At 43.9% G+C, this 27,242-nt stretch overlaps 1 protein-coding gene across 2 annotated transcripts; it reads right to left on the bottom strand.

Annotated features, from left to right (window-relative positions):
* Window positions 1-4,649: 4,649 nt before the first annotated feature.
* On the bottom strand, window positions 4,650-23,334 carry CBY2 (chibby family member 2). Of its 2 annotated transcripts, XM_036889748.2 has the most exons (3): window positions 23,260-23,334; window positions 14,805-14,879; window positions 4,650-5,807 (listed from the first exon to the last, which is right to left on the bottom strand). In XM_036889748.2, the coding sequence occupies exons 1-3, from the start codon at window positions 23,332-23,334 to the stop codon at window positions 4,650-4,652; spliced, it is 1,308 nt and encodes a 435-aa protein (XP_036745643.2). The 2 variants fall into 2 exon arrangements, with proteins under 2 accessions (XP_036745643.2, XP_057350492.1); XM_057494509.1 differs by lacking the exon at window positions 14,805-14,879.
* Window positions 23,335-27,242: the final 3,908 nt, after the last annotated feature.

A 27,242-nucleotide genomic window follows, 5' to 3' on the forward strand; every position in this document is an offset into this window, starting at 1 on the left:
CAGCTAATTACTAAACAAATGCAAAATTAAATTAACTATCCCCAAAGTCAATCAAGGGATAGACAAAGAGTACAGAAAATGAGACCTAATATATAAAGAGTGGAGGAGGAAGAAGAAGGAGGAGAAAAAAAAAAAGAACCTTCAGATTGTGTTTGTAATAGCATATTAAGTGAGTTAAGTTAGATTCTTAGATAGTAAGGAAGTTAACCTTGAACCTTTGGTAACCACGAATCTAAAGCCTGCAATGGCAATAAGTACATACCTATCGATAATCACCCTAAATGTAAATGGACTGAATGCACCAATCAAAAGACGTAGAGTCACTGAATGGATAAAAAAGCAAGACCCATCTATAAGCTGCCTTCAAAAGACTCCCTTTAAACCCAAAGACATACACAGACTAAAAGTGAAAGGATGTAAAAAGATATTTCATGCAACTAATAGGAAGAAAAAAGCAGGAGTTGCAGTACTTGTATCAGACAAAATAGACTTCAAAACAAAGAAAGTCACAAGAGACAAAGAGGGACATTACATAATGATAAAAGAGTCAATCCAACAAGAAGATATAACCATTATAAATATCTATGCACCCAACACAGGAGCACCTACATATGTAAAACAAATACTAACAAAATTAAAAGGGGAAATAGAATGCAATGCATTCGTTCTAGGAGACTTCAACACTCCACTCACTCTGAAGGACAGATTAACCAGACAGAAAATAAGTAAGGAGACAGAGGCACTGAACAACACATTAGAACAGATGGACCTAACAGACGTCTACAGAACTCTACACCCAAAAGCAGCAGAATACACATTCTTCTCATGTGCACATGGAACATTTTGAAGAATAGATAATGTACTAGGCCACAAAGAGAGCCTCAGTAAATTCAAAAAGATTGAAATTGTACCAATCAGTTTCTCAGACCACAAAGGTATAAAACTAGATTGAAACAAAATAGAAATTTATGAACTAAATTACACAAATAAAATGAAAAATCCCACAAACACACAGAGGCTTCACAACAGGCTCCTAAATGATCAATGGATCAATGACCAAATAAAAACAGAGATCAAGCAATATATGGAGACAAATGACAACAACAATTCAACACCGCAAAAATCTGTGGGATGCAGCGATGGCCATGCTAAGAGGAAAGTATATTGCAATACATATCTACCTCAGGAAAGAAGAACAATCCCATATGAACACTCTAACCTCACAATTAACGAAACTAGAAAAGAGAATAAATGAGGCCCAAAGTCAGTAGAAGGAGGGACATAATAAAGATTAGAGCATAAATGAATAAAATCGAGAAGAATAAAACAATAGAAATAATAAATGAAAGTAAGAGCTGGTTCTTTGAGAAAATAAACAAAATAGACAAACCCTTAGCCACACGTATCAAGAAAAAAAGAGAGTCTACTCACATAAACAGAATCAGAAATGAGAAAGGAAAAATCACTATGGATACCACAGAAATACAAAGAATTATTAGAGAATACTAAGAAAAAGTATATGCTAACAAACTGGATAACCTAGAAGAAATGGACAATTTTCTAGAAAAATACAACTTTCCAAGGCTGACCAAGGAAGAAACAGAATATCTGAACAGACCAATTACCAACAACAAAATTGACCTGGTAATCAAAAACCTACCTAAGATCAAAAACCTACCTAGGAACAAAATCCCTGAACCAGATGGCTTCACCGCTGAATTTTATCAAACATTTAGTGAAGACCTAATACCCTTCCTCCTTAAAGTTTTCCAAAGAGTAGAAGAAGAGGGAATACTTCAAACTCATTCTATGAGGCCAGCATCACTCTAATTCCAAAACCAGGCAAAGACACCACAAAAAAGAAAATTACAGACCAATATCTCTGATGAACATAGATGCAAAAATACCCAACAAAATATTAGCAAACCAAATTACAAAATACATAAAAAAGATCACCCTTCATGATCAAGTAGGATTCATCCCAGGGATGCGAGGATGGTACAACATTTGAAAATTCATCAACATCATCCACCACATCAAAAAACAGGACAAAAACTACATGATCATCTCCATAGATGCTGAAAAAGCACTTGACAAAATTCAACATCAATTCATGATAAAATCTCTCAACAAAATGGGTGTAGAGGGCAAGTACCTCAACATAATAAAGACCATATATGACAAACCCACAGCCAACATTATACTTAACAGCGAGAAGCTGAAAGCTTTTCCTTTAAGATCGGGAAAAAGACAAGGATGCCCACTTTCCCCACTTCTATTCAACATAGTACTGGAGGTCCTAGCCACAGCAATTAGACAACACAAAGAAATAAAAGGCACCCAGATTGGCAAGGAAGAAGTTAAACTGTCCCTGTTTGCCGATGACATGATATTGTACATAAAAAACCCTAAAGAATCCATTCCAAAACTACTAGATCTACTATCTGAATTCAGCAAAGTTGCGGTATACAAAATTAATACACAGAAATCTGTAGCATACACTAACAATGAACTAGCAGAGAGAAAAATCAGGGAAACAATTCCATTCACAGTGCATTGAAAAGAATAAAACACCTAGGAATAAACCTAACCAAGGAAGTGAAAGACCTATGCTCTGAAAACTACAAGACACTCATGAGAGAAATTAAAGAAGATACCAATAAATGGAAACACATTCCATGCTCATGGATGAGAAGAATTAATATTGTCAAAATGACCATCCTGCCTAAAGTAATCTATAGATTCAATGTAATTCCTATCAAATACCAATAGTATACTTCAATGAACTGAGAAAATCATTCTAAATTCATATAGAACCACAAAAGACCCCGAAAGTCAAAGAAATCCTGAGAAGGAAGAATAAAGCTGGGGGGATTATGCTCCCCAACTTCAGGCTCTACTACAAAGCCACAGTAATCAAGACAATTTGGTACTGGCACAACAACAGACCCATAGACCAATAGGAAGAGTCTAGAGAGCCCTGATAGAAACCCAACCATATATGGTTAATTAATATATGATAGAGAGGCCATGGACATACAGTGGGGAAATGACAGCCTCTTCAACAACTGGTTTTGGCAAAACTGGACAGCTACATGTAAGAGACTGAAACTGGATCACTGTCTAACCCCATACACAAAAGTAAACTCAAAATGGATCAAAGACCTGAATGTAAGTCATGAAACCATAAAACTCTTAGAAGACAACATAGGCAAAAATCTCCTGAATATAACCATGAGCAACTTCTTCCTGAGCACATATCCTTGAGCAAGGGAAATAAAAGCAAAAATGAACTCATGGGACTACATCAAACTAAAAAGTTTCTGTACGGCAAAGGACATTATCAACAGAACAAAAAGGCATCCTACAGTATGGGAGAATATATTTGTAAATGACATATCCAACAAGGGGTGAACATCCAAAATATATAAAGAACTCACATGCTTCAACACCCAGAAAACAAATAATCCAATTAAAAAATGGGCAGATGATATAAAGAGACAGTTCTCCAAAGAAGAAATTCAGATGGCCAACAGACACATGAAAAGATGCTCCTCATCAGTAATCATCTGGGAAATGCAAATTAAAACCACAATGAGGTATCACCTCATACCAGTAAGGATGGCCAGCATCAAAAACACTAAGAACAACAAATGCTGGCAAGGATGCAGAGAAAGGGGAACACTCCTACACTGCTGGTGGGAATGTAAGCTAGAAGCAATATGGAGGTTTCTCAAAAAACTAAAAATAGAAATACCATTTGACCTGGGAATCCCACTTCTTGGAATTTACCCAAAGAATACGACTTCTCAGATTCAAAAAGACATATGCACCCCTATGTTTATTGCAGCACTTTTTACAACAGCCAAGATCTCAAAGCAACCTAAGTGTCCATCAGTAGATGAATAGCTAAAGAAGAGGTGGTACATATACACAATGGAATACTATTCAGCCATAAGAAAGAAACAAATCCTACCATTTGCAACAACATGGATGGAGCTGGAGGATATTATGCTCAGTGAAATAAGCCAGGTGGAGAAAGACAAGTGCCAAATGATTTCCATCATTTGTGGAGTATAACAACGAAGCAAAACTGAAGGAACAAAATAGCAGCAGACTCAGAGACTCCAAGAAGGGACTAGCGGTTACCAAAGGGGAGACTGTGGAAGGGCGGGTGAGGAAGGAGGGAGAAGGGGACTGAGAGGTGTTATGTTTAGTACACATGGTGTTGGAGGGGGATCACGGGGAGAACAGTGTAGCACAGAGAAGGCAAACAGTGACTCTGTGGCATCTTACTACACTGATGGACAGTGCCTGCATTGGGGTGTGGGTGGGGACTTGATAATATGGGTAAATGTAGTAACCACGTTGTTTTTCATGTGAAACCTTCATAAGAGTGTATATTAATAATACATAAATAAAAAATTAAAAAGAAGAAAAAAGAAAAAGCCAGAGCAGCATACTAGTGTTGACTGGCTCCAGCCTCCTCACGCCTTTATTACTTCTCTGAGTTTAGGAAGGCCTGTAATTCTTCTCTTCAACAGGCCCGAGCTGGTGCATGAAGGCCGGGAAGACAAACGGAAGGCAGGTTTACTTTGACTGAGGGTTCTGTGCCCGACGCCTAGGGGCCTCCATGAGTCTTGGAGGCCTCAGACCCTGCTGGGCTTTTTGGGTTCCTTGCTCCTGGCCGGCGTTAAGGCAGAGAGTTCCTCGACGAGCGTCTGCATCCTGGTGGGGACCTCTGTCACTGTGTCGATGACCAGCCTCTGCTGCAGCTGCAGCGTGTTGTTCTCCCACAGGGCCCTGCTCTCCTCCCGGAAAGCCCTGTGCTCCTCACGCAGCACGTGCAGGGCCCTGTGCTCCTCCTGCAGGGCCTGCACGTTCTGGTTCTCCTCCTGCAGGGACTGCAGGGCCTGCCTCACCTGGTTCATCTCTCTCAGCAGCTCCAGCGACTGGCCCCCGTCAGGCAGGCCAGGGCCGCCTCTGCTTTCCTCCTGCCTGGAAGACGAAGAGAGGTTGTTGACCATCTCACGCAGGGCACGGAGCGTCTTGGGGTCCTCCTGCAGGTCCCAGGGCTTTGGCTCCTCAGAGGGAGAAGAGAGGCCTGGGCCCTGGTCCGGCAGCAGCCTGGGGCTGTGGGGCTCCTCGTGGAGCAGGGGGGCCCGCCTGTCCTCCTCAGCAGGGGTCGTCTTCCCCACCTGGGCCCAGTAGGCCCTTCTCTGCTCAAGCAGCTGCTTCGGGGCACAGTTCTCCCCCCTGAGGAGCTGAAGGGTGCCGTCCTCCTTGCTGCGGTGCATCTGCAGGGCCGGGTCCTTCTTCGCCGCCTCCAGGGACGTGCTGTCCTTGGGCAGCAGTGGCGAGGAGGCCCTGCTCTCCTCCCAGCCCAGAGTGGTCTTGTGCTCCTCCCAGAAGCTCTGCAGGATCTTGTTCTCCTGGCAGAGGGCCTTGTTCTCGTCCCGCAGCAGGAGCTCCCTGGACAGCCTCTTGGGCTGCAGCTTGTGGTGGAAGGAGGAGGAGGGGGAGAAGTAGGAGGACTGCAGGCGGCGGTTTTTGCTCACCCACCTCCGGTCCTGGAAGACGAACATCTCATCGCTGAGCTGCACACGGGGAGGATTGTAATCCAGCTCAAGGTCTGCCTGGGAGGTGGGGTGCTCCAAGGGGTCCAAGGGCACAGAGGAGAAGCAATTCAGTGGGTAGGAATGCTGGCTGACCACCCTGCGGCTCAGCCTGGGCAGGGTGGCCTGCCTGGCACAGCGTGGGGTTGGGTACAAGTTGAGGAGCCTCAGGAAGGGCTCAGCTGTGCCCCTCTGCAGGAGAAAACAGGGAAGCCCAGAGTCAGTGCAAGAGCCGACACACCCAAGGCTGTCTGAGCCAGGAGGCCGGGCTGCCCCACCATAAGCCCAGTCGGACAGTCTGGCCTGACCACAGTGGGCATCGCCCTCTTGTGCTTGGCTTTCGGGGATGCTCACGAGGAAATACAATTGATTCTTATAATCTGCAACAGTTCTGTTCTATAAAGTCACCACAAACCCTGGATTGTGGAGTACCCAGCCGTTGCTCCTAGGACAAACACAGCGTTAGGGTCCTGCCAGACCCCAGTCACATTTTTGTTAGCCAATCAGTAGGTGACCTTGTCTTATCTGTTTTTCTGTTGAGTGACACCTTTAACATGTATTGTTGACTCATTACCATTGAGTTCTGGGCCAACAGCACTATACCTCATGCCCAAAGGTTACCTAGCATGTGTTCTCTCCATAAGGCACATCCTTCTTGCACTTAGGAATACTAGACAGGACACCAGCACTGTGCTTGCGCCATTTTAAACAGTGAAATCACCATTGAAAGGCACAAAAACATGAAAAACGTGGTAATAAATAGACTGTAAAAAGGACACTATTTTACAGTCTGAGAGCTGAGACAAGCCCCCACAGCTGGGGATGCGCCATCAGTTAACTCAAATGCTCCATCACTGTGCGTGTCCGTGAACGGCCGGCAAAGTGCCACAAGTACGGATTTTGGGGTTACAAACATATTTTAGCAAGTGGTCATTCATAAGCAAATAGAGAATCTGTGAATAATGAGAATCAACTCTATGTTGTGGAGATTAAAGGCACTAATTTTGGAGCCAATCAGGTGTTTTGATTCCTGGCCTCACTATTTTATCAGTTATAAAAACATGGGCAAATTATCTGAGTTTCAGTTTCCACATTTTCAAGTCTGGATAATTGCATCTACTGCCTTGCCTCATGGAGGTTTTTTGGGAGTCTAAAAGAGGTAATGTACGAAAGCACTAAGTGCGGGCTACTGCACACTCCCGTCACCCTAGGGGAGGAACACTGTTCTCAATCTGCCCCAGCTGCAGATGTGTGCTTGCAATTGGCATGCGCAGAGGGGCAGTATGAGTCACCTCTACAGCTGCCCAAATTTCTGTGTCCAAATGGTGGTGCTCTCCGTCGGCCCAGCCTTCTCCCTTGGCCAGTTCCGGTTCATTCTCTGCTCTCAGACGCCCCTGAGTCTGTCCTGCCAGCAGCCTCTTTAACATCCGCCAACACAATGGTGTGCTCAGAGCAGAGTCCCGCTGTGAATTTTAGAAAGGAAAGGTATCATCACAGATACCCGTGAACAATGAGAATTCAACATGTGCTAACAAAGACAGCAAAGGACCCTGAGAAGTTCATAAAGAGGGATTCATGACGGCAGTCATGAACTTCAAGACAACCGTATAAAAAGGGGATCAGATCCACGGAGCTTAAATACAATAAGCCAGTAGCTCTTCCACTTCCTCGGTACAGAAGGATCATCTCAGTGTGTTTTAAATGCTGATTTCTGAGCCTCTTAATTGCAAGGCCTATTCCCTCAGGCTGGGGTATGGAATCTGCATTTCTATCCAGCTCTCTCAAGGGATTCTGGCTGCCGGGGGTCAGAATGGCTCTAAGCCAAGTGGAATGGGTGGTTTGCCCAGGTGGGGTTTACACCAGGGTTAAAGTTCAAGACTGTGGGTCACAGAGATTCTCATCTGGGTTCTGTCATTGATGGGGAGTGTGACACTGGAGGGAGCTCTCTCATCTCTGAGACCCAGATTTTTCACCAGTAAAAAAAGAGTCTGACCCCATGATCTTACAGGCACCTTCCAACATTGAAAATCAGTAAAATGTACCTGTAAAATGGAAATAAAAATATGTCCTTACTTCATGACACTGTTTTGAATGAGGTAATGAATGCAAAAGTGTTTTGAAAACTGCCAAGTGCCATAGAACAGTAAGGTATTGTCATCAAGAAAACTACATTTCACTAATGGAAGAATTCTGAGATGTATTCAAAAAGTGGTGAACAGGTGGAATGCATCCTGGAGAAGGAGTGACAACTGCTGCAATTAATTTAAATAAAAATAAGATCATGATAGGTACTTCTAAATATACCGAAAGCATTTTATCCAAGTACATCACAATACTCTCCAAATATCAAATATCCTCATTTCTTACATTATTTTCACAAATTTACAGGTAGAGAAGATAGAAAACAAGTAGGGTTATCTGTATAATACATAGGGATATATAATGTGCACAGTGTATAAAGTTAGCTAGAACTTTAAGCCTAAAGAGCTAGATAAATAGAAGGCATAGTTCTATGCCATTAACTTTACAATAAGCAAGTCATTAACTTCATAAGGATGTGCTTAATCATCCAGATAGTGAGGGTGCCAGGGCACGCAGTAATCAAAACTTTATTTACCTTCAATAAATCCAGCCTCTGTGGTTTTCATACTTCCAGTTGGGAACACACATTGGCTCTTGCGGCTGAACCTGAGATCAGAATGAATCTCACTGTGGATAGGCCAGACTGCGGCCTGGTCAATGTAAGGCCCCTTCCCTTGGTCCAGACCTCTGGGCAGACCAGGCACAGTCACAAAGGAGTGAATATTGAGAAGTCCTCTCTAGCCTCACACCAGCCAGTGCAGGACTCTGTCTCAGCAGGATCTTGCCCTGGAAGACGTTACTATGGAAATTGTGATTTTACTCAACAATGTATATCCCATTTTTGAGAAGGAGAAGGAAGAAACAAATATTAAGCCACAGTTTTGTGCCAGGCCCTGAGCTGAGCATTCTACCTGCTGAATTCATTTAACCCTCACGACACTGACTTGATACGGTATTATTATTCCTATTCCACGAATGGAGGAACAAACTCAGAGAACTTATATAACCAGCACTAGTTTACTCACTAAAGTCACAACACCACTTCTGCTTCCCTGAACTTACACATGTGAAGCACCCACGTGGGAAACCACCACGGATTCATCAAAGTGTTTGCAGGATTCTGGTGCATCAGGATGCTTTTCACTGACTTATTATGGAAAACTTCAAACATATACAAAAAGAATAATCTGATAATTTTCCACACTCCCAACACCCAGCTTGAGCAGTTATCAAATCAAGGCCACATTTGTCTCATGTTTACCTTCACCTGATTCCACAACCATTCCCCCACTACTGGGTTATTTTAAAACAAAGTGTAGACTTTGTGTCATTTTACCCATAAATCCATTAATGTGTTTTTAAAGCAAAAGTCATTATCATCCCTTTAAAATTAAACAACGATCCCTTAATATCAGCAAATATTGAGTATTCAAATTTCCTAGATCATCTTATTTCTATTTTATGACTGATTGGTTTCAGAGACAGTCATCTTGATCCAACTAATTGTCCAAAGAGGAATCCTATGCTTTAGACCTGTTCAGGATATCCATGATGGCCTTTAAAGCATCCTGCTCAGCGGCCTTTATTCTGCATTGCATGCCCAAGGAATTTTTGACTGTCTCTTCAACAGAAATGCACTGTATAAAACTTTGACATGTGGGTGGCAGGTCCCTAGCTACAGACAGTCTGGCTGTTTGGGCCGTTGTCCTTATGCATCCCATCTAGGGGCCTCAGTTACACCTCCTCACCATCTGGCTTTGCTGTCCACTTCTGTGTAATGAAGGGTCAGTGGCATTATCCCTAAATGCTCTCTTGGTCTAACTTTGTCTGGTCTAGTGGATCCGTGTTTGTACACAGGCACCATTATGGGCCCAGCAGCCATCTTTTACCAACTGAACTGATGTCTTGTCCCCTCCTTTAAACAGCCAGTGCTTATCAAGCAGACCCTGTGCCTTCTCTGTTCCATGTCCACAGCACATGATCCAGAAAATGTTGATGAACTCTCAGTACTTCCTCACCCAGTAAACCAAATCCTCCTCTTACAACTGGGCCCTAATTCTTTCTTCCTATTCCCCAGATAGGACCAAGGAGGAGGTCAAGTCCAGTCTGACCTCGTGACCTAGTTTCTTAGAATACAAAAACATTTTTGAAAATTTTTAATAGCCATATGTTTATTTTAATGGATATTAGAAAAACATACCAATTTTATCAAACCCATAATACTATGGATAGTATGAAGATGAGGCTAAAATAAAGCAGCACCTTTTCTATTTATGAAAGTGAGATTTAAGGAAAATACTAAATGTACAGGCATTTCAGATATGCCAAGACTCATGATTGAACTTTGGAAAAACATTGAGCCAAGACAATTCTTCCTTTCTTGTGGTATTTTCCCCAATTCCAACCAGACCTTGCTGGACTTAGACCTCACAGGAAAGTTCTTTCTTGGCCCTGTGAAAACTCCTCACCCATTATATTCTATTCCACTCTGAATATTCTTGCACCAATTAATTCTTCCTTCCACATTTATGTTAATGAATTCGGCATCTGGTCTCAGATCCTGCCCTCAGGGAACTTCCAGTCAATTTGAAAAATCAGTGAACAGCACCAAATATTTCTTGGTGCAAATGAGGGAAGTCAAAGTGCAACAAGCATCAATGCAGGTAAGGTATGGAGATCCGGGGACCAGACATTGTAAGACCTGAAGAGCTCTACACTGTGTGAGCGCTTGACCTTCACAAAATCACTCAATACCTGTGCCTCCATTTCCATAACTAGAAAATGTGGCTGCTAACGTGATCAGAACCACCCTATATGTTTGTGCAGGTTGTACAATGACTAACGTTAGTGGATTCCCTTCACAACTGTTGTTGCAGCGAACAACCTACATGACCAACCAGAGCAACCTTACTAACATCTGCCTTATTTATTTCAACCAGTTCGTTATACAGTTCAAAAATAAAATGAGAATATATGACAGTTTTTAATTTATAGAGAACTTACTGAAGATTCCCAAAAAGGGTTGCTTAGCATTTCCTTAAAGGAAGATTTATAGAACCAGAAAAAAGAAATAACACTTGCTGAGTGACTATTATGTGATGATATGCTAATTGTTTCCATATTCATATGGAATAATTTACCAAAAAGAGCTACTATGGTTCTACCTACAATCACACAGCACGCAAGGGGGCAGAGCCAGGGTTGAAAATCAGGATACCTGATTCCAAATGGCATGATCATTCTAGCTCTTTACAATGACCAGATATTTTATTTTGCATGTGTTGCAATCATTACTTTGCAGTGGTTTTCTGGTGTCCTATCTCATATTCTCCCCACATGAATACATTGCAATTCTCTAAGGACAGGGATTTGTCCCTTATTTTTTTGACAACCCTAGTCCTGAAAATTAAAAGAATGGCCATGAGGATGGATGCAGTAGGGCGTACAGTCACACCTTTCTATCAGGCCTTGTTAGGAGGGTGATCAAGAAACTCTGCCCTCAGGAGCAACGTGCTCAAACCGTGACCTAAGATCTGTTAGTACTGGGGGTCCAGGAAGGACCCTGGGCACAAGCATCTCCCTCACAGAGGCCTAAATCCCACCCTATAGATGGGAGACCTTCCTTAGTATCAGGCCTGGCCCTCTCCCCAGCGTCTCCTTTTCAAAGGGAAGTGGCCCTAGAAGGAAAATGCTTTAAATCACCGCTTGAAATCGCAGCTGTGTTGCCTTGTCAGATCGACCAGCCTCGTGACAAGTGGGCAGCAGGAGGAAGTAGTCACTGGAAAGAGGGGCCAAAGAGCAAGGGGAGGTGATGAGACCAAAGGCTCTGACTGACGCTACAGGGTTTCTTTAAGGAACAGGATTTTCTGGGTGGGATCTTCTGAGGTGAAGTCTCTAGTGTTGGTGGCCTCTCATCTGAAGAGTTTGGGGACAGGACTGGATGGTGGCAGAGTGACTATCCAGGCTTAGCTGACTCACAATGACGCTCTCTCTGTTCCTGGAAAACTGTGGCTACCACAGACCAGAAAGATGTCCAAACACCGCTGGGAAACTCCTAGCCTATTGACCAAGTTTTTTAAACGCTTGCTTTGCAACATTACTGAGGGTTACAATCAGAGAACATCAGCCGTCTGAGGGACTTTTTAAGCACGTGAAGCAGAGAGGCCCCAGAATTCTGGAAGAAGAGCCAATCTGCCACTAATTTTCAGTTGAGGTGACAAAGGCTGAGTCTCACTATCATATTTTTAAATTGACTCAGCTCCCTGGTACCATGATAAAGTCAATGCTGGCTTTAGTAATCATGAACAGGTGAGAGGGTAATTCACAGGTCAATGTGATTTCGATAGAATTGTAACATTGACAGCAATAAGGAAAAATGCATCATCGTATGTGGCAGTTTTAGCTAACTGCTTAACATAGAATCTTCAGGAATCTTTCTCCTCCTAAAAGTCATTCAAACTGGGAGAGATACAGGTATTGTCAGATGCCACAGCTTCTGAAGAACAAGGCTAAACAAAGGAGACTGAGAAAAGAGAGGGGTGAGATAGGCACTAGGGGGTGCTGCCAGAGCTCACTGTGATCGTCGGCGTAGCCCCTGCATTAAGGATCTGGTTGTAAACAGCACGTTCAGGAAATTCACTAGGGAAATGTGGGGCCCCTGAGAACCCAATCATTCCTTTCAAAGGATCCAGGAGGTCAGCTACTTGGGCAGGAAATAACACTGATGGCTGGCAAGTTAATGTGCTGGAGGGAGCAGACCAGAAAACACAAATATTTAATGTGAGGAAGAAAAACTGGAAATCGGTAATACCTGAAAATACCTCAGGGTGATAACAAAGAGTGAAATCCCAGGCATTTGCAAAGTAATTGAGAAGCCCCAACCCCCAACCCCCCGCCCCCGACCCCGACCCACCCACCCGCGTGGTAGGGAGCTGGAAGGCCAGAGGCATTTTCTGGAAACGGTGCTGCTACCGCAATTCCCTTCTAAACGGAGTGGACCCAGCCCCAGAATAAAGGAGCAGGTGGCAGACTCCTGCAGGGGCTCACGAGCAAGCAGTTAGGATGGGGGAAGGGGAGGCACTGCCTCCTAAAAGCCCAAGAAGCAGCAGGGCGCTAAGGCGTGACCCAGCGCGTGGCACAGCAGGGAGCATGGGCACTGACCAGCCCCAACCTCCAGCTCTGCCACTACCAGTGGGGCTCCTGGGCCTCCCAGTTCCTATGCCTGCACATTCTCTGCCGCAGGCTGTCAAGGCCCAGCGCCCCACGCATGATCAAATCAGCCCTCAGTCAATATTTTTTCCTCCCCTTGTTAACCAGATCAGTCCTTTCCCCTGAGCCACGCGCCACCTCGTCTGGGGGATATAATGAGCACATCGGTCCCTCTCACAGCTCTGGTAGTGGCTCAGATCATCTAAACTTACAGACACCCAGACCCCTCCCCCAGAGGGCCAGCCTAGAGAATCCTGGCAGTTGCCAGAAACCCAGCGCATGACTTGTGCCCCCCTGGCAGGTGTACCCATGAGGCCACCTCTGCCCAAGTGGGGCACGTGTGCCCTGGCAGCAGGTATCCTGTCATCCCCTCCCTCCGTACCCTCCCAGACCCCGGCAGCAGAAGCAGGTCCTGCAGTGCGGAAAGTACATGGCCGCAGAATAGCCTGAGCCTCCTTAAAGCACTCCCCAGGTCTGCTTACCCTCCCCTTCCTCCATGCTGGGCTGTTTCGGGGAGCTGGGTGGGTAGAGTCGTGCTCCGTGCAGATGGAAGACTTTCCCCACTCTGCCAAATGTCACACACTATTTTAAATCCTATCTCCCCAGCCCCAGCCCCACCCCCAGGTTGGCACCCTCTGCTTGTCCCTTAGTGACATAAAGATTGATTTATGTGGGCTGTGAATGAAACAAAGGAGCAACACCCACCCACGCTCGGGGGAGTAGTGGCCAACGAAACTACCTGCACGATTCATGTAGAAAAAATCGGACCTAAAACAAGGTTCCCACACGTTGGGGACCCTGTGGGCAAGCCATCTTATCTAACGATCAGGAGAAAGTTAGCTTACATTCTAAGTTTCATAAGCTAAAATGGATAGAGAAGTATTGCTCATTACAGAGTTCTAAGGAAAATGTGAAAACAAATAGCCAGACAATTTTTTTTCTCTTTATTTTTCCTTCCTGGTGAACATACTTGCCTAGATTATTAAAATCACCTCTCCCTACAGATAGAATGCTGAAGGTTTGCTTTCTAATCTTGTTCTGAAAACCCTTAAAAAGAGATGGCTTTGGGGGAAAAAAAGGAGATATTTATATGTATACACACACACACACACACACACGACGCCCACTGGTGACCAACCCTGTGGCTACACAGCCCCGGACAGAGCTTTCAGTTACCTCTGCACTGGATTCCTCCACCCTACGTTTCGGCCCCTCCAGCTGCACCACTGTGGTCTTCCACAGGGCCTTGGGTGACTCTGGAGAAGCAAGGCTGCCCTTTCTGTGACACAGCAGTAGGAACAATCCAATCAGGAGGACCGCACCGAGGAAACGGCGGCTTAGCGGGAGACCTGAGAATCTCAAGCCTGTCAAGACTTCATCTCATCATTGGCCTCCCTACGGAATCCCTGGGGCCCACCGCCCTTATACGCCATTTCTGGTGTATAGCAGGACTTAATTCTCCCGGTACCTCCAGGTGGCCCAGTAATCCTTGGGCCTCATGCTAGGTCTGCTACTCATGGACTGAGTCATATGCACTTGATCCCAAGCCCCAGTTCTAATTCTCCCCCCAGAAATCCAGAGTGGTTACACAACAGCGAGGACCAGAAGATTTAACTTTGAGAAAACTGACTTATTTCAGAGTATCACAGAAACTTCAAATGGAAGGTCTACCAGACCAGATCACCTAACCCACCCTCCTCATTTGGGGGATGAGGACCCCAGGGCCCAGAGTGGCCAAGATCCCTCCCCCGGGCACACAGGTGATTGGCAGCTGACTCACAGATAGAGCCAGAGGTCACGACAATGCCATTTGCTCTATACTGTCCTGCGGGAGTTTTTAAAAAGGAGGATTTTCCTGGCTAAAACTTGTAGGTTGTGTCCTTCTGTGATGATCCCTACCTGAGGTAGAATCACATTGACTGGAATTTCTAGGCTTTCAGGTCTGGTATCTCTTATAATGTTTGGCTGTGAGTGGTGTGGAAAAGAGAAAACGAGACATTCTCCCGGCCTGTGCTCCAGGCCTCTGGTGCTCACCTGAGAATCAGAGGGCTTTCTACTCCCTTATCGCCTTTTGTCAGTTATTCACATCATGAAAACCTGAGTCTGAAAGAATGTGATGATATCTGATAAGAAGCTTTATCCCCCTCTGAACACAAATTAAGATAGGTATTACGGTTGGTGGAAAAGCTTTCCGACAGTCCCTGGAACAGAGACACCTACACTTACTACCTTTTGGGAGATTATTATTTCTATCTTAACTAAAAAGCCTTACAAGAGGGGAGGAGCCAAGATGGTGGCGTGAGTAGAGCAGTGGAAATCTCCTCCCAAAACCACATATATCTATGAAAATATAACAAAGACAACTCTTCCTAGAATAAAGACCAGAGGACACGGGACAATATCCAGACCACATCCACACCTGAGAGAACCCAGCGCCTCGCGAAGGGGGTGAGATACAAGCCCCGGCCCCGCGGGAGCCGAGCGCCCCTCCCCCCAGCTCCCGGCGGGAGAAGAGCAGGCAGAGCAGGAGGGAGACAGAGCCCAGGACTGCCAAGCACCCAGCCCCCGCCATCCGGGCCAGAGTGCAGACACAGTGCGTGCGCGGGGGGCCCTGGATGCTAGGGAAACAGGGCAGCAAGAACAGTGAGCGGGCACTGGAGGCCGGGCACCAGAGGACACCAGAAAAGTGAGCGACCATTTTTTTTTTTTTTTTTGCTGTTTTGTTTTGGCGAGCGCTTTTTGGAAGTCTTAAAGGGATAGGGACCCCAATACTAGGGAAACAGGGCAACAAGACCAGTGAGCAGATGCCTGAGGCTGGCGCAGGAGAATAAAGAAAAACGAGGGGCCACTTTTTTTTTTTGGTCATTGTTTTGTTTTGGCGGGTGCTTTTTGGAAGTCTTAAAGGGGCAGGGAGGGAGACTTAATCCAGAGGTAGGGAATCCGGGATCTCTGGGCACCCTAACCCCTGCAGGGATAGGGAGGCCCCTTATGGAGATAAATAGCCTCCAGGCCGCTCCTGCTCCAACGCGACTCCACCATTTTGGAGTAGCTGCCCGAGCCAGGCCACGCCCACAGCAACAGCGGAGATAAACTCCATAGCAGCCGGGCAGGAAGCAGAAGCCCTGTCTGCGCGCAGCTGCGCAGCACAAGCCACTAGAGGTCGCTGTTCTCCCAGGAGAGGAGGGCCACAAACCAACAAGAAGGGAAGTCCTTCCAGCCGTCACTCGTCCCAGTTCTGCAGACTATTCCTATCACCATGAAAAGGCAAAGCTACAGGCAGACAAAGATCACAGACACAACACCAGAGAAGGAGACAGACCTAACCAGTCTTCCTGACAAAGAATTCAAAATAAGAATCATAAACATGCTGACAGAGATGCAGAGAAATACGCAAGAGAAATGGGATGAAGTCCGGAAGGAGATCACAGATGCCAGAAAGGAGATTACAGAAATGAAACAAACTCTGGAATGGTTTATAAGCAGAATGGATACGATGCAAGAGGCCATTGATGGAATTGAAACCAGAGAACAGGAACGCATAGAAGCTGACATAGAGAGAGATAAAAGGATCTCCAGGAATGAAACAATATTAAGAGAACTGTGTGACCAATCCAAAAGGAACAATATCCATATTATAGGGGTACCAGAAGAAGAAGAGAGAGGAAAAGGGATGGAAAGTATCTTAGAAGAAATAATTGCTGAAAACTTCCCCAAACTGGGGGAGGAAATAATCGAAAAGACCACGGAAATACACAGAACCTCCAACAGAAAGGATCCAAGGAGGACAACACCAAGACACATAATAATTAAAATGGGAAAGATCAAGGACAAGGAAAGAGTTTTAAAGGCAGCCAGCGAGAAAAAGGTCACCTATAAAGGAAAACCCATCAGGCTAACATCAGACTTCTCGACAGAAACCCTACAGGCCAGAAGAGAATGGCATGATATATTTAATACAATGAAACAGAAGGGCCTTGAACCAAGGATACTGTATCCACCACGACTATCATTCAAATATGGTGGTGGGAGTAAACAATTCCCAGACAAACAAAAGCTGAGGGAATTTGCTTTCCACAAACCACCTCTACAGGACATCTTACAGGGATTGCTCTAGATGGGAGCACTCCTAGAAAGAGCACAGCACAAAACACCCAACATATGAAGATTCGAGGAGGAGGAATAAGAAGGTAGAGAAGAAAAGAATCTCCAGACAGTGTATATAACAGCTCAATGAGCGAGCTAAGTTAGGCAGTAAGATACTAAAGAGGCTAACCTTGAACCTTTGGTAACCACGAATTAAAGCCTGCAATGGAAATAAGAACATATCTTTCAATAGTCACCCTAAATGTTAATGGGCTGAATGCACCAATCAAAAGACACAGAGTAATAGAATGGATAAAAAAGCAAGACCCAACTATATGCTGCTTACAAGAAACTCACCTCAAATCCAAAGACATGTACAGACTAAAAGTCAAGGGATGGAAAAACATTTCAGGCAAACAATAGCGAGAAGAAAGCAGGGGTTGCAGTACTAATATCAGACAAAATAGACTTCAAAACAAAGAAAGTAACAAGAGATAAAGAAGGGCACTACATAATGATAAAGGGCTCAGTCAAACAAGAGGATACAACCATTCTAAATATATACGCACCCAACACAGGAGCACCAGCATATGTGAAACAAATACTAACGGAACTAAAGGGGGAAAGAGACTGCAATGCATTCATTCTAGGAGACTTCAACACACCACTCACCCCAAAGGACAGATCCACCTGGCAGAAAATAAGTAAGGACACGGAAGCACTGAACAACACAGTAGAGCAGATGGACCTAATAGACATCTATAGAACTCTACATCCAAAAGCAACAGGATATACATTCTTCTCAAGTGCACATGGAACATTCTCCAGAATAGACCACATACTAGGCCACAAAAAGAGCCTCAGAAAATTCCAAAAGATTGAAATCCTACCAACCAACTTTTCAGACCACAAAGGCATAAAACTAGAAATAAACTGTACAAAGAAAGCAAAGAGGCTCACCAACACATGGAGGCTTAACAACACGCTCCTAAATAATCAATGGATCAATGACCAAATCAAAATGGAGATCCAGCAATATATGGAAACAAATGACAACAACAACACTAAGCCCCAACTTCTGTGGGACACAGCAAAAGCAGTCTTAAGAGGAAAGTATATAGCAATCCCAGCATATTTTAAAAAGGAAGAAAAATCCCAAATGAATGGGCTAATGTCACAATTATCGAAATTGGAAAAAAGAAGAACAAATGAGGTCTAAGGTCAGCAGAAGGAGGGACATAATAAAGATCAGAGAAGAAATAAATAAAATTGAGAAGAATAAAACAATAGCAAAAATCAATGAAACCAAGAGCTGGTTCTTTGAGAAAATAAACAAAATCGATAAGCCTCTAGCCAGACTTATTAAGAAGAAAAGAGAGTCAACACAAATCAACAGTATCAGAAATGAGAAAGGAAAAATCATGACGGACCCCACAGAAATACAAAGAATTATTAGACAATACTATGAAAACCTGTATGCTAACAAGCTGGGAAACCTAGGAGAAATGGACAACTTCCTAGAAAAATACAACCTTCCAAGACTGACCCAGAAAGAAACAGAAAATCTAAACAGACCAATTACCAGCAACGAAATTGAAGCGGTAATCAAAAAACTACCAAAGAACAAAACCCCAGGGCCAGATGGATTTACCTCGGAATTTTATCAGACATAAAGGGAAGACATAATACCCATTCTGCTTAAAGTTTTCCAAAAAATAGAGGAGGAGGGGATACTCCCAAACTCATTCTATGAAGTTAACATCACCCTAATACCAAAACCGGGCAAAGACCCCACCAAAAAAGAAAACTACAGACCAATATCCCTGATGAGCATAGATGCAAAAATACTCAACAAAATATTAGCAAACCGAATTCAAAAATACATCAAAAGGATCATACACCATGACCAAGTGGGATTCATCCCAGGGATGCAAGGATGGTACAACATTCGAAAGTCCATCAACATCATCCACCACATCAACAAAAAGAAAGACAAAAACCACATGATCATCTCCATAGATGCTGAAAAAGCATTTGACAAAGTTCAACATCCATTCATGATAAAAACTCTCAGCAAAATGGGAATAGAGGGCAAGTACCTCAACATAATAAAGGCCATCTATGATAAACCCACAGCCAACATTATATTGAACAGCGAGAAGCTGAAAGCATTTCCTCTGAGATCGGTAACTAGACAGGGATGCCCACTCTCTCCACTGTTATTTAACATAGTACTGGAGGTCCTAGCCACGGCAATCAGACAAAATAAAGAAATACAAGGAATCCAGATTGGTAAAGAAGAAGTTAAACTGTCACTATTTGCAGATGACATGATACTGTACATAAAAAACCCTAAAGACTCCACCCCAAAACTACTAGAACTGATATCGGAATACAGCAAAGTTGTAGGATACAAAATCAACACACAGAAATCTGTGGCTTTCCTATACACTAACAATGAACCAACAGAAAGAGAAATCAGGAAAACAACTCCATTCACAATTGCATCAAAAAAAATAAAATACCTAGGAATAAACCTAACCAAAGAAGTGAAAGACCTATACTCTGAAAACTACAAGTCACTCTTAAGAGAAATTAAAGGGGACACTAACAGATGGAAACTCATCCCATGCTCGTGGCTAGGAAGAATTAATATCGTCAAAATGGCCATCCTGCCCAAAGCAATATAGAGATTTGATGCAATCCCTATGAAACTACCAGCAACATTCTTCAATGAACTGGAACAAATAATTCAAATCTTCATATGGAAACACCAAAGACCCCGAATAGCCAAAGCAATCCTGAGAAAGAATAAAGTAGGGGGGATCTCACTCCCCAACTTCAAGCTCTACTATAAAGCCATAGTAATCAAGACAATTTGGTACTGGCACAAGAACAGAGCTACAGACCAATGGAACAGACTAGACAATCCAGACATTAACCCAGACATATATGGTCAATTAATATTTGACAAAGGAGCCATGGACATACAATGGCGAAATGACAGTCTCTTCAACAGGTGGTGCTGGCAAAACTGGACAGCTACATGTAGGAGAATGAAACTGGACCATTGTCTAACCCCATATACAAAAGTAAACTCAAAATGGATCAAAGACCTGAATGTATCTCATGAAACCATTAAACTCTTGGAGAAAACATAAGCAAAAACCTCTTAGACATAAACATGAGTGACCTCTTCTTGAACATATCTCCCCGGGCAAGGAAAACAACAGCAAAAATGAATAAGTGGGACTATATTAAGCTGAAAAGCTTCTGTACAGCAAAAGACACCATCAATAGAACAAAAAGGAACCCTACAGTATGGGAGAATATATTTGAAAATGACACATCCGATAAAGGCTTGACGTCCAGAATATATAAAGAGCTCACACGCCTCAACAAACAAAAAACAAATAACCCAATTAAAAAATGGGCAAAGGAACTGAACAGACGGTTCTCCAAAAAAGAAATACAGATGGCCAACAGACACATGAAAAGATGCTCCACATCGCTAATTATCAGAGAAATGCAAATTAAAACTACAATGAGGTATCACCTCACACCAGTAAGGATGGCTGCCATCCAAAAGACAAACAACAACAAATGTTGGCGAGGCTGTGGAGAAAGGGGAACCCTCCTACACTGCTGGTGGGAATGTAAGTTAGTTCAACCATTGTGGAAAGCAGTATGGAGGTACATCAAAATGCTCAAAACAGACTTACCATTTGACCCAGGAATTGCACTCCTAGGAATTTACCCTAAGAACGCAGCAATCAAGTTTGAGAAAGACCAATGCACCCCTATGTTTATCGCAGCACTATTTACAATAGCCAAGAATTGGAAGCAACCTAAATGTCCATCGATAGATGAATGGATAAAGAAGATGTGGTACATATACACAATGGAATACTACTCAGCCATAAGAAAAGGGCAAATCCAACCATTTGCAGCAACATGGATGGAGCTGGAGGGTATTATGCTCAGTGAAACAAGCCAAGTGGAGAAAGAGAAATACCAAATGATTTCACTCATCTGTGGAATATAAAAACAAAGGAAAAACTGAAGGAACAAAACAGCAGCAGAATCACAGAACTCAAGAATGGACTAACAGGTACCAAAGGGAAAGGGACTGAGGAGGATGGGTGGGTAGGGAGGGATAAGGGGGGAGAAGTAGGGGGGTATTAAGATTAGCATGCATGGGGGGGTGGGAGAAAGGGGAGGGCTGTACAACACAGAGAAGGCAAGTAGGGATTCTACAACATTTTGCTACGCTGATGGACAGTGACTGTAAAGGGGTTTATAGGGGGGACCTGGTATAGGGGAGAGCCTAGTAAACATAATATTCGTCATGTAAGTGTAGATTAGTGATACCAAAAAAAAAAAAAAGGCAGTTCCTGTGTGGAGACCTCCAATGAGTTCTACACAAGGGTATAAAGGGCATATAAAAGTGTAGGCAAAGGGTCTGTTTGTTTATACAGAGGATCAAAGCCTAATTGGGCTACCCCGAAAATGAACTAAGATACGATATGAAAAAGAACTTCCAACATCTCCACTCTCTGCAAGACTCATGCCAGAAGATGATCATCAAAAAACCCCAACAAAGATCCACACACTGGTACAGCTGTAGATGCACCCATCACACCAGTTCCTGGACTTGCCATGGGAATGAGGAAGGAGATATCTAAGCTGGCCTGTGCATACAGTAAAACAACAAATTTGACTGGATCTATACTCTTGGAACTCAACCAAGAATTAGGAGAAGTGCAAATTGTAGCACTCCAAAATCTTACAACTACAGACTATTTACTGTTAAAAGAACATATGGGATGTGAACAGTCCCCAGGAATGGGTTGTTTTAATTTGTCTGATTTCTCTCAGACTGTTCAAGTTCAGTTGGACAATATCCACCATATCATAGACAAGTTTTCACAAATGACTAAGGTGCCTAACTGGTTTTCTTGGTTTCACTGGAGATGGCTGGTAATTACAGGTATGCTTTGGTTATGTAACTACACTCCTATTATGTTAATGTGTGTGTGCAATTTAAGTAGTAGCTTAAAACCTATACATGCTGAAGTTACTCTACAAGAAGATATGTCAAAGAAATAATCAATCTTCCCATGTTTTCTTCCGCCTGCTACTTCTATAGCTTTTCTTCTTCCTTCCTAATTACAACCCTTAAATAGAATTCGTGCCTCATATCAAATTTACCGAGTATCATAATTCTTCCAAGTGGTAAAGAGACCTCAAGACAAATGCTGGGCATAGAAGCCACAGGGCATAAATATGCAAAGAAATAAAAAGCTAACCATTTCAAACAATAAGGCTTCTCTCTCACTTACCAACTTCACATTTCCCTGTATGGCCCCGGAAGATGACTGGTTAGCCAGAGACGGGTAAGATTCCTCAAGGGAGGAACAACCTAAGACAGGCACAGTCGCAGGGGGGCCATCAGGTGAGAAATTGGGGATCAACAGACGTGAGGCTTAGAACCTCACCCCCCCCGTTCTGAGAGAAATCTTCTGCATACGTGGATGTTTTATTGCCCTGGTCTAGCTTGGATTAACACATAGTCTACAGGCACACACCTGATCATCTACATTTGCTCTCTTACAACACTAAACTATGTTTTCTACCTTTATCTTGTATCTACCTACCACTTCAGCATTTTATTAAAAATAATAATAATAAAGAGAGAAATGTGGTATCCACATATAAATCAAGTATAAAAATCAAATGAATATTCATATTTGAACTGACTGTTTATAGTTCATAATGCATGAGCAAAACCGAAAGTTTCTGTGATGACTGCCCTTGCACTGTTCACTATGTAACTTATTCACTATGTAAGAATTTGTTCTCCATGTAAGAACTTGTTTGTTATGCCTCAGAAGATTGGAGACTGATGAAAATTAGGCTTGGGGTGGTTTAATGATTGTGCATTGAGCATTGACCCCCCTATACAGAATTTTATTGTTGTCAACAACCATTTGATCAATAAATATGAGAGATGCCCTCACAAAAAAATATGTATATATACACACTTCTAATTGTAAAATAAATAAGTAACCGGGATGTAATGTATAGCATAAGGAATATAGTCAAGATATTGTAACAGCCTGGTAGGGTGATAGCTATTACCTAGAATTATCATGTATATAAATGTTGAATCACTATGTTGTACACCTGAAACTAATGTAATGTAATACTGTGTGTCAACTACCCTTCAATAAAAAATAATTATCTACAAAAAAAAAAAAAAAAGCCTTACCAATGTGAGGTGCCAGGTATAAGTCCTACGCAGACGATGGTCACCAAAGCACTCAGAGCATTCCGGAGGTGACATCACAAACAATACGGTGTTTTTCAGAGCTCATGATCTCTGTCTGAGCCTCACAGGCAAGAATGAGGCATCTGGTCAGGAACAACAGGCCTGGCTGTCCCACTGGGCTGCTCAGGGTGAATGTGACACACAATTAGTCAAGCTCTAGCCCCTTGCTTGGTCCTCCCGATGGCCATACATACCCCACTGCCAGGTGGCACTGCCCCATGTCCTCTCTCCAGAGGCGGCGTCTGCTCCTTGGAGTGGGGTCATCAGGGAATAGGAAACCCAGACTGAGCTCTTTCCAGGATATGGGAGGAAATGTAGTCCGAGATATTTCCTGACACCAACTAATTCTCCATTTCTCTGATGCCAAGTGCATGTCCTACAATTCAATTCTGACACAATCGCCCTGGAGTTAGTGTCGGATCCCGTAAGTTAAAGGGCTCAGTCCCTCAACCCTGCCCCCACTTCAGACAGCAGTGGCAAGTCCTGGGCCACCAGCAGTGCTGACCGCCTGCCTATAAACTGGGAGTTCGCACAACCTCCCTCCTAGGTTGGATAATCTGCTAGAACAGCTCACAGAACACAGTGTAAGAAAATCAGCTTACTTACAATTGCAGTTTTATTATAAGAGATACAGCTTAGGAACAGCCAAACGGAGGAGATGCTTAGGCCAAGGCATGGGGCAGAGAGACATGGAGCTTCCAAATCTTCTTTAGGGCACACCACCCCTGAGCTTCTCCATGTGTTCACCAACCAGAAGTTCTCCAAACCCCGTTTAGGGGTTTCATGAAGTTTCATTACATGGTCACGACTGATTAAATCCTTGGCCGTTGGTGATCGGAAATCTTCAGCCCATTATCCTTCCCCGAAAATCCCAACCCTCTAAATCACACGGTGATTCCTCTGGCAACCAGCCCCACCCAGAAGCTGTCTAGCCATGCTTAGCCCAAGGTCACCTCATTAGCATAAATGTAGGTGTGTTCCAAAGGGGCTCCTTATGAATATTAAAAGCTGTTTCTATCACCCAGGACAGTCCAAGGATTTTAGGAGCTCTGTGCCAGGAACTGAGAACAAAGACTAAATATATATTCTTATTATACCACATGCAGAAACTGATCAGGACCACAGTGCTGGTCTCTGGACTCCATGAAAGGGGCAGCCCAGCTCCCTGGCCTTAATTCTATCAAAGCATTTGCCTCTAGAGGCTGTTAAGTGGGAGCCTCTTACGTTTTTCTTAAGCCTCTTGTTAGGCAGAGAACTCCAATTCTACCGTATGATGCCATTACGTGGGAGAAAGGAGTGGCGGACCAGGGGCAGCAGATCCAGGGACACCGTAACTGCCCCCTGGAGTCACCCATACCTAAGTACAAGTGACCCTTTAAGAAAATCCAATGTACAACAATTCAAAGGTATATATATGAAAAAGAGAATCACATTTTCAAAGAATTCTTCATTTTAGAAGGGAACCTCTCCAAGGGATTCTTTTTTTAATTTAAATTTTATTTTTTAACTGCGGTTTCAAACATATAACATTAAATTTAGACTTTTAAGCATTTTAAAGTATACAGTGTTAAGCATATAGTTTTAAGGGTATAGCCCTATGTATATTCACATTGTTGTACAACAGATCTCTAGAAGTTTTTCATCTTGAAAAACTGAAACTTTCTGCCCATTAAACACTAATTTCCCTCAGCCCTTGGCAATTACCCTTCTACTTTCTATTCTTATGGTTCTGACTAGTTTACATACCTCATATGAACGGAATCACAGGGTTTGTCTTTTTGTGACTGGCTTATTTCACTTAGCATAATGTCCCCAAGTTGCCTCCATGACGAAGCATGTGACAGGATCTCATACTTAAAGCTACGTAACATTCCTTTGTACTGATATGGCATGTTTTCTCTCTCCATCACATCCAGGGATGACCATTTGGACCATCTCCACCTCTTGGCTATTGTGAATAATGCTGCAATGAACATGGGTGTGAAAATATCCCTCCAAGATCCTGCTCCGAATTCTTTTAGATATACACCCACGAGTAATACTGCTGGCTTATATATAGCTCTATTTTTAATTTCCTGAGGACTTTTCATACTGTTTTCCACAGCAGCTGCACTGTCATTTTGCATTCTTACCCATGGCACACAAGGGTTCCAATTCTTCCGCATTCTTACCCACACACTTTTTTCTGTTTCTCCAAGGCTTTTTCTAAGTAAACTCTCACACTGTCTGAAGATGCGATTCAGTTTTCCGTGATCAACACACCACGACCCTGGCCCATGTCCAGCAGGTTCAGTCCAGCCCCTTCCCCCGACCGGAGGCGCCTCTGGGGCCAGGGCGCACAGCTCTGCCCTGAAAGGCTGCCCGTGGATACAGGAACCCGCTAGCAAGCCTGATGTACTTGGCTGCTGTTATACATTATTCATATTTATTATTATTTCCACCATGTTATTGTGCTTGCTTTTAGCCCCCCTGCCTTCTCCATACTTTGGGCTACCTGGCACTGGGTTCCCTCCAGTGTGGTAAGATCCTTACCCCAGCCCTGTCCTGAGGCCATATCTGGAGAAAGAAACACCCCACCCCATTTAAGCCCCTGTGTGGTTTTGTAGTGTGACCCCAAAGTCGTGCCCACGATAGCAGATGGAAGTGGAGGCACAGTTGGTTCCTAGAAAGCAAGTATTGCTGTTGGATAATGGTGAAAGCTCCCAGGGTCCAGGCGATGGCACAGAGCATTCCTTTTCCCATGGCAGCGCCCAGCAGAGTCCTCCTCTGATGCACCTCTGGGGACTCTGCTGTCTGGGGCCTCCCTCCCTCTCCCCTCTGCCACAGTCCTTGGCCTTTCTCTCCTCAGGGGCCTGGCTCCAGGTGAGGGGCAGCCGCCACATCTGTGGCTGGCAGTGATGGCTCTTGCAGGATCTCCACCTTACCACCCGCCACTACCTGATCAAAGACCCTCCCTGCCTCATCCTCTTTTACTGAATCCAAAGGAAAGATGTTGAGAAGAATAAACGAGGCAGCCTAGAGCAAGGTCAAGGGGACTGGCGTCAGCAGACCTGCATGCAAATCTCAAGGCCAAGAAAGAGTTAGGAACTATGTGCCTTAGTCAGCTCGGGCTGCTATAACAAAATGCTGTAAATCAGGCGGCTTCAACAACAAACACTGAAATCTCACAGTTCTAGGGATTGGGAAGTCCAAGATCAGGGCGCCAGCTGATTGGTCCCTGACGAAGCCTGCTTCCTGGCCTGCAGATGGCCACCATCTCGCGTGTCCCCACATGGCTGAGAGAGAATAAGCTCTGGTTTCTCTTCTTCTTTTATAAGGAAACTCATGCCATCCTTGAGACTTCATCTCAACCTAATTCCTTCCCAATAGCCAAACCTCCAAACACCATCATCACACTGGGGATCAGGGCTTCAACAGAAGAATTTTGGAGGGACACAAACAATCAGTTCCTAGCACTATGTGATCTGGGCAAGTCACCCCACCTCTCAGCAGCTCAGTTTCCTCATCTTCAAAATGAGGCAATTGTATTTAGTTTGAGATAACATACGTAAAGAAGCCAACACTTAGCAAGCTCTCAATAAATCCTTGCTGCTGTGGCTCCTTCATACAAAACTGCCTTGCTCCTTTTGACTTAAAATCTCAAGCAGCTGACACACAAACTGGTGATGCTGTTAAAAAGCCTTGCTACTACAGCTCATGTGAGGGCTTGTCTGTTTGCTTGATCGCTGGATTTGCTTTTCTTTTGTTTTTAAAGGAAGGAGCATTCTAAGCTGGGCCATCCTGGTGTGGGCATCTGCAGTTGCCCATTACCTAGGTTCCTCTCTCCTCTGCAGGACACACACAGCCATGACACAGTACCGAGAAGCTTCCTCAAAACTGTGCACAAATGCTTTTATTACTCAGATTAACACCATCATCAATCG

Source organism: Manis pentadactyla, chromosome 17 (assembly GCF_030020395.1).
Source record: "Manis pentadactyla isolate mManPen7 chromosome 17, mManPen7.hap1, whole genome shotgun sequence".
NCBI lineage: Eukaryota > Metazoa > Chordata > Mammalia > Pholidota > Manidae > Manis > Manis pentadactyla.

Bases quoted from the DNA above. Each gene is read 5' to 3' on its own strand.
- CBY2 (XM_036889748.2), bottom strand. From the start codon at position 23,334: ATGTCACCTCCGGAATGCTCTGAGTGCTTTGGTGACCATCGTCTGCGT. The intron at 14,880-23,259 runs GTAAGGCTTTTT...TCTTTTCCACAC, and splicing joins ATACCTGGCACCTCACATTG to CACTCACAGCCAAACATTAT. The intron at 5,808-14,804 runs GTAGGGATCATC...TTTCTCCTGCAG, and splicing joins TCAATGTGATTCTACCTCAG to AGGGGCACAGCTGAGCCCTT.